Below are 7820 nucleotides of genomic sequence, written 5' to 3' on the forward strand. Positions count from 1 at the left end.
CCTGTGGTTCCATAAAAATGCAGTTTAAAACATTTTACAATGTTCAGAACATATTCCAGGAATAGAACGTGTTAAGTATAGGCTGTGCTTTTTGCATCCAATACAAACAGACAGCGGAGTAAAAACTAGAGCCGCAAAGCATAAGGAAAACATAGGATTTTGCGATGGGGTTATCGATTGTGATGAATTCACGTTTTCCCTCTTTTCCAACATCAGTTATCCCTCCCTCTGATCCGAAGCACCTTCATCACTAAAATCTAAAAATAATCACACCAGTGTTGCCAACTTAGCAGCTTTGTATCTGTATTTAGGGACTTTCTAATAAAAAATATAAAAAATTAGTATCGGCCAAAATCTGGATCAGCAGATCAACTGCAGCTCTAACCTAAAGGAGAGCAAAAGTTAATTTAAGTAGAAAATACATTATGTGGCTGGAAATAACTGATTATTTACTTCTTCTGAGTGGTGGAGGTCTGATTAAAAACCCAATGCCATGATGAAAACAGTGAAAACTACCATGTGGTTCTGGCAGCATGTTGGTTACCATGACAACAAAGAATGAGCTAGTGGTCAGACATTACTGACCAAGGACTTGCACTGAAAATTTGAGGAAAATCATCCTGCTGTTAGGCAGGAAAAGGTTTTATAGGTGCTGCTTTCCTCCAAAGTGCTCTAACACAAGCAAGAGAAAGACTTTTACATTTCATTGCATATTATGTCTACATAAAATGGAAATAAATTACTTGCTACAGGTTAGTGCTTCATTTTATAGATTTACAGGAAGCTAAGTGCACTAAATGTTTTGAAATTTAGCAAAAACATTAACAGGCTAAATAAATAAAAAAATTAGCTCCACCATTAGCAAATTAGCATTAGCATGATCTCTACTAGATGTAAAGAACTTTACTTCAGAATCTTTGGAGGATGTGTTATTTATTGAAGCAAGCTTCAAGGAATTCTACTCAATCACAGAGGTTGAAATTTGAATCGACAAACAACGTAATATTCCACTTAATCATGTTTGCAAACGGAAGTGCTCGGGTAAAAGGCTAACTAGGCACTAGCAATGCAAACAACAAAATATTTAACATGATGTAAACTCCAACACCACAGAAATATGTTCATGAGGCTGGTGACTTGAGGAACGAACCAACAGTGAATTATGGCAAATATTAATAACCACATGGAAGCCATTTTGGATTTTGGTTCTGAGTGAAAACAGCAACTTCAGCAGTCGTTCCTCTCGTGACTCCTTAGTACTGACAGAACGCACCGCATCTCGTTTAGAAAATATAACACCAGTTTGAGGAGGACAGGCCCCAACCATTGTTACAGTCAACAGATTCCTTTCAAAAATAAAATCCAGAATGTTGTGGTATCCAGACGGACGGCGGTTAAGAATGAAAATGGTTTAGGTATGGGCCCAAAGGCAGCGGGCCAGCTGAAAGGTTACTCAGTGCAACCCGGTGATTCATAAACCGGGTATTCAGGCCGCAGCTGACCGTGAGTCAGCCCGAACACGCAGGCCCCACACGGGACACAAACCAAGTCACTTAGACAAACGTTTTTGGAAAAACACCACAAATTCAACCCTTTTCCGCCATAGACGACAAGCAAAGCACAATTATTATTATCTCGTAAATTGTATCCTCCTGGTGTCAGTCCCCGGGCTGCAGCAGCAGCACCAACAAACGCTCTCCGGATCAGCGGGACCGAAGTGAACGCTTTGATGATTTCCATGTGAGATTAGGAGGAGAAAGTATGGCGAGATTAAGGGAACCACTGTTTGTTTTGAGTCGTATTCATGCTCCAGTTGATTAATCTGTGCGGTTTACAAAAACGCCCGAGCTCCGGAGCTCCGTTTCGCTGGCAAATGCTTCAGCCTAGTGGTGAAAACTGTGAACTGCAGCTGCGGCGAAGCTTGTTCTGATCAACATTATCCCCCACCCGTTGACATGAACTGGGACCCTTGCCTTGAATTATATGTGTTTGCAGGGCGGATATCATCTGAATGTTATTAAGAGTTTGTGGAAAAGCAAAGCGTGGCTTACAGGTCAGAATCCAGGTCACCATGACACGATTTAGCTCAGATTTACCTGAATTTAATCCGGTCTGCACAGCGCCCCTCCTTGTTCAAGAACTACAAGTGAGCAGCAGTATTAAGGCCTACCCAAAGTAAAACAGCTCCAGCATAAAACTGGCTTCTAAGTTAGCCCTGGAGCTCAGTTTACAAGAAGACAGAGGGAAATTCTCTAACAGAAGGTCTATAATCTGTGTTTTGTTCCCAACAACAGGTCAGGAAAATCTGCTAATTCCTGTTATTTTGGGGGCAAACAGTCAAAGATTTTAGGCCACACAAAGCAGAGTGATAATTGTTTGCAGTCTGTGCATCGCTGTGAATCTAAGTGCTTCGGCCTGCCAACATAAGCATGTAATCCAAGGGTTTAACTCAGATAACTGATAATCCAGCTGAGGCTTTTATACAATATATGACTGATCTCCGACAACATGATTTAGATTATAGTGAAGGAAGTCCATGAAAAGACAGCTGAGAGAAACTGAGCAAAATACAAATGTCTTCTCTGCTTGAGTCCTGGTTGGAAAGTTTAATATGTGCAAAAATAATACAATTTAACCAAGTATTTCTGGTCTAGTTTCTACTGTAAATAGATGAGGGAGTATTAGGGCTATAATAGAACAAATTAAAATGACAAGAATAAGGTCATAATACTATCAGAATATTTCAAATGCACCAAGATATTTCCACTAGAAACAGGACCAAAAATACTTGGTAATATTTTGTGTTTTTGCAGTGTAGATGTTCCTGTTTCAACCCAATGGAGTGTCACTCGGCCTTCAGTCTCTGTGAAGGGGGTTTGGGTTTGTAATGCGTTATGATTTGAATCAAGATGAAACAATTGATGACCAAGAACAGCAATCCGGCGAGCCAGACCAGGACAAAAGTGATGACGCCTTCGAATTCCAGGAAGTAGGCAGGGGCCAACCAGAGAGCCTGTGTAGGGAGAAAACCCGATGAAGCACAGAAGAAGAAGCCTGAAAATGTAACTTAACTTTGTGTTTTCTGTTTTTGCTGGTCAGTTTATAGCAAGATATAAACGGAAACTTTCAAAATTACGAGTATTTCTCACAAGGTTTTCACTGTAACTTCTTTAGCAAGCAATTTTTTTAAGTGTTTTGGGTAAAAACAGACATATTCAGGCAAAGGTTTGGCGCGGCCTTAGCAAGATGCTCTGGTACAGCGCGGCAAATGTCACGATCGGACAGCTGGGGAAGCAGGGCGGGGCGGGGAGGAGGGGTTGTCCCGTAGGACAGTCCGTTTCCAAAAATTAACAGTCAGAAAAAGAAAAAAAAAACACACTTGTAAAAATGCATACAGTGTCAGTGTGACCCCGTTGGACCCCATACAGAGTAAAAAACATGTCTCTTAAGCATTAAAGCACTATCAATCTTTTTGCAAGCATGTTAATTATCAATGACAGCTTCTACTCATTGTGTAAGTTTGTTGAAAATGGGAGAGAGAAAAAAAAACATTAAAAATATACATTTCAGATGGTCAGAGCTACGAGAGTTGATATGAATTGTCCCAACAATAACATAAATAACGTGAAGGTGAATTACCTGTCCGGCGAACCAGAGCAAGAGCAGACCCAGACCCTTTTTCACTGACAGAGTCAGGTGTGGGATGACCAGAGGCAGCAAGCACAGGTACCACAGGAAGTACTGGAAACAGAAACAAGTCAGGATCTGTTAATCAATATAATATACTCTCTGTTACAGCAGGGTTAAAAATATTTGTCACATAAACTACAGGACAAAAACATTTAAGAAGCTTCCTGAAAATCCACATGGTTTTTGGTGGATTTTAGGATGTGTTTGATGCACAATGAGTTCAACAATGGTTTTGTTGAAAATGTTCCAATTCCCTTCATTTACGTTAAGGTATAAAACCCTAACCACTCAGTTGAAAAGTAAGCAAACAAATCACAGTCTAAGGAAGAAATACCCCAAATATCTGAGAATTAATATAAAAATGTATGTCAACGTCATCTTAATTATGAAGCACTTTAAAAACATCAGCTGCACTAAAGTGCTGAAAAAAAACAGCAAAATAAACAGTAATAATAATAACAACAAAAGAGTAATAAAATTATCCTATAAAAAATAAAAACACAGATAAAACATGTCAGGTTCACATTTAGTGGTAAGTAGTATGAGGAAAAGCAAGCGGAGCTGATTAGTAGTAACTCTTTTAATGCAAACGCTCCATTAAAAAAAAAATATATATATATATTCAATTTCCACAAGGCTAAATAAAAAGCCCACATTTTCTTCATCATCAAATCAGACAATTAAAAATAAGTTACATTTTAACAACATACATTTAATTATATTAAACCCATACATTTTTAGACTTTTTTTTTGTCTTGAGTTCTTTTTTTCAACATCGTAGACATTAAGAGAAAAAAAATTTAAGTATAATTTTTGAACATTGGTCATTTTATCCTGTTGCAAAAGCAAAGCAATATCCAGTGTTTTGTTTGTCATTTTAACCCGACCCAGGTTTTATTTCGGCCATACGACTGAGCATGCATTTAGTCGTTACGTCCGAAAACATAATACTGATGGGCAACGTTAAAAAACATCAAGGTATGACGTGACAAATAAAAGATAAAGATGTTATTGAAAAAAAAACAACAATTAATTTCATTAAGAAATAATAAACTTTTGCCTATAAAAGCATATAAAAAATAAAAAGATCTTAAAAAATATTTTCAAAAACTCAATTTTATTTTTTCATACTTCATCAGACATACAATACTGCTTAGGAACCCTGACTTAAGGATACATCTGGAGTGGTCTATAACTTGTGTTACCTGTGAAGTGCACACTTTGTTGAAGGAGACGAAGATGGCCGTATTGAGGAAACAGGCAAAGGCCAGGTCATGGTGAAAGCTCCAGGATGCCACCAACAGCAGGAGGAGCTGTGGCAGAAAGGCTGCCAGGCCGAGCCACTGGCTCCCCCTGCTGTCTGAAAGCAAGAAAGGCAAAAGAATGAACCCAAGATATTGTACACACCTGCACCACATGTTCGTTTATTCAGTCTTGAACTTAAAAAGAAAAACTGCTTGGATTTAGCTCCTATTTTCTCATAAGCTCAGACCAGAATAAGAACTGTCCCCCCATCACCACCACCATGCCTAGTCTGATGAGTACCTGCAGTAAGGTAGAGCATGTAGAAGTACGGGGAAAAGTTGTGCTTGATGTCCCTTCTTGTCAAGTGGTACAAGTACGTCTCATGAAGAAACGACCAGCCATACCTGCATCCACAGCAGAGGAGTCATAACTTTTGTTTTTCTGCCCCCTTTTTTTTTACAACTTCTAACAACAGATGATGAAGAACAATGCTTGTACTATGAAGTATATGAAAATAAACTACGTCATATACAACATCCTGGAGAGAAGTGACTAAATCAAACCTTTATGTGTTTGCCTCACATGTAATAGAAGAGTGCCGTGAACACGGAGAAAACTCCTCCGGCCACAATTCCAAAGAGGATCAGGTCGCGGCTCAGGAAACTTCTGAGAAATAGGACACATTTCTTCCACGTCCGCGTCGGTTTGCCTTCCGCTGATCCCGCCTCCGGCGCTCTCAGGGTCAGAGCAATGGGCAGGGCATACGTTATGGGATAGATCTTCATATGAACCGACAGGCCGTAGAGCACGGCTGCCCACACCAGATGCCTGGCTAAAAGGAAAAAAAAAATGCATCAGCACATGACAGCAGCAGTGACATCCATCTAGTCTTTATGGAGGCATTAAACTCCCAGAGGGTTCATAGATTCCTTACTATTCGTAAGGGTTGAAATCAGATTAATTATATTAATAGTGATTAATCAGTTATTGAAATAAACCCCAACTAAATTAGTAATCAATTTATCTTTAACTGAAGTATACAAAGACACAAAAAACGCAATTTCCTGAAAGAACAACAAACTCAGAGCAGTAATTAAGCCAAACTTGTACAAAAAGTTGCATTTAAGACATATATATATATAAAAAAACATTTTTCAGTAAATATGTTCTACCCAGAACTCAAGTGCCATATGTTTAACTCAACCTGGTTTACATTCAGCGAAAGAAAAAATAATTGCTCTCTTATTAAGTACTTTTTGCTACATTGTACTGATGTTAAGTCATGCATAAAGTTTTCACATGCTGATGTTAGAAGTAAAAAGTATCAACAATTGATCAAGCTTACACTAAAGGAATCCTATGTTATTGCATTTAAGACAGTACAATGTTTATGTTCTTTTTTTTAATATGTGGTTATTTTTAATCTTCTAATGTCTCTTTAATAATGTCAAAAATGCTTAAGGGGTTAAATGAAAAATGAGTATAATGTGCTAATTGTTTTTATCCGATTAATTAGTCAGAATAGTCGATATAACAATCTATTACTCAAATAATCTTTAGTTGTAGCCCTACCTTCCATACAAAGCAAAGTCCCGAGCACCAGAGCTGCCAGGATGGATTCAGCGTTCCCCCGACTCGACACTCCCATCGGCAGAGGGTTGAGAAGCCAAAGAGAACACACACAGGTTGCAGTCTAAAAATAAACGTAAGGGAACGGATAGCATTTTTCTTATCTAAACAAGCAGAAATCAAAGAATAAAAAAAGAAAAAAAGATGTTGACGGGTCAAACCTTGCAGTCTAGACCTCTCAAACACAGAGTTCTGTAGATGAGCAGTCCTGACAGCACGTCACATAAAATGAAGAGGAGCTTTCCAAACACCATGCAGACGTAGATGTTTGGGGTGAGAAGCCAGGCCAGCAGAGGGGTGTAGCGGTAGGTCGACCTGTTGTACGGAGACTCGCCCTGTCCAAAAAATACAACACAAAGATTTCTGTTCATAAAATGAACGAAAATAGCAAGCTTCATTTAGACAGCCACAATATTACAATCTTTGACATACAAATTGGAATACATTGTCGTCCTCTGCTGACACCTGGTGGTAGGTATGATAAGCGAGGCAGAAAGTTATGTTAAGTTATGGCATGCTAAGTACTCTGAAGGAACAAAATGTATACATATTTTACATCTTATAAAGTGACAATTAACGTTTTTAGCTTAGCTTAAAATTTTCAATGTACTACAAAATTTTTAGAGATGATATGGAATGCAGTTGATTCAAATCCCAGAAGCAAAACAGAAAAAAAGGCAATAAAACTTGTTCCCTAGCTTTGAGTTTTGTCATTCTTAAAAACGCATCAGCAGCTGATAAAAGGGGAGTAGATACCTGTGTGATGAACCTGGCAGCATCTGTGAACACATGGTAGTCTATATCCGTGTACTTCACCACCATAGTTCTGTCCTGGTAGTCTCCATAAGCTACCAAAGCCAGTCGGAGGGCAAAGGAGGTCGGGAAGAGGACATGTTTGTCGGGGAGCTTAGAAAGAAGCGTCTCCATCAGCAGGCAGACAAATTCATTCTATTTAGCAGTAACGAATGACCACAGCTCAAACATGACAACCCGGAAGTCTGAGGGATGTAAACAACGTCTTCTTCCTGGATCTTTAGAAACTCTTTGCTCTGCTGCCACCTTCTGGAGTGGGGTAAGTACTACAACATAGACCTTACTCTCCGTAACTTTAAATAGCTGCACAATTTCCCCTCTGGTCCGCCATCACAATTATGATTTATACCCCACATCATAATCTTATCAAATACACGTTTTCTTTTGGAAATAATACATATGGAAGCACCACACTGATGAGTTGATTTAAAGGTACTTATTTT

General features: G+C 38.8%; 1 protein-coding gene across 1 annotated transcript; it reads right to left on the reverse strand.

The window, feature by feature from the left end:
* Positions 1 to 916: 916 nt before the first annotated feature.
* pigm (phosphatidylinositol glycan anchor biosynthesis, class M) lies at positions 917 to 7588 on the reverse strand. The gene is made up of 8 exons (XM_007559845.2): positions 7321 to 7588; positions 6726 to 6899; positions 6508 to 6628; positions 5518 to 5767; positions 5236 to 5339; positions 4896 to 5050; positions 3640 to 3741; positions 917 to 3013 (listed from the first exon to the last, which is right to left on the reverse strand). The coding sequence occupies exons 1-8, from the start codon at positions 7489 to 7491 to the stop codon at positions 2846 to 2848; spliced, it is 1245 nt and encodes a 414-aa protein (XP_007559907.1). The 5' UTR covers positions 7492 to 7588; the 3' UTR covers positions 917 to 2845.
* Positions 7589 to 7820: the final 232 nt, after the last annotated feature.

The sequence above is a fragment of the Poecilia formosa genome, unplaced genomic scaffold (genome assembly GCF_000485575.1).
Source record: "Poecilia formosa unplaced genomic scaffold, Poecilia_formosa-5.1.2 Scaffold108, whole genome shotgun sequence".
Classification (NCBI taxonomy): domain Eukaryota; kingdom Metazoa; phylum Chordata; class Actinopteri; order Cyprinodontiformes; family Poeciliidae; genus Poecilia; species Poecilia formosa.

Coding starts and splice junctions, on each gene's coding strand:
- pigm (XM_007559845.2), bottom strand. CDS start 7,491: ATGGAGACGCTTCTTTCTAAGCTCCCCGACAAACATGTCCTCTTCCCG. Junction 6,900..7,320: donor CTGCCAGGTTCATCACACAG/GTATCTACTCCC, acceptor TTTTTTGGACAG/GGCGAGTCTCCGTACAACAG. Junction 6,629..6,725: donor TGAGAGGTCTAGACTGCAAG/GTTTGACCCGTC, acceptor GTTTATTTTTAG/ACTGCAACCTGTGTGTGTTC.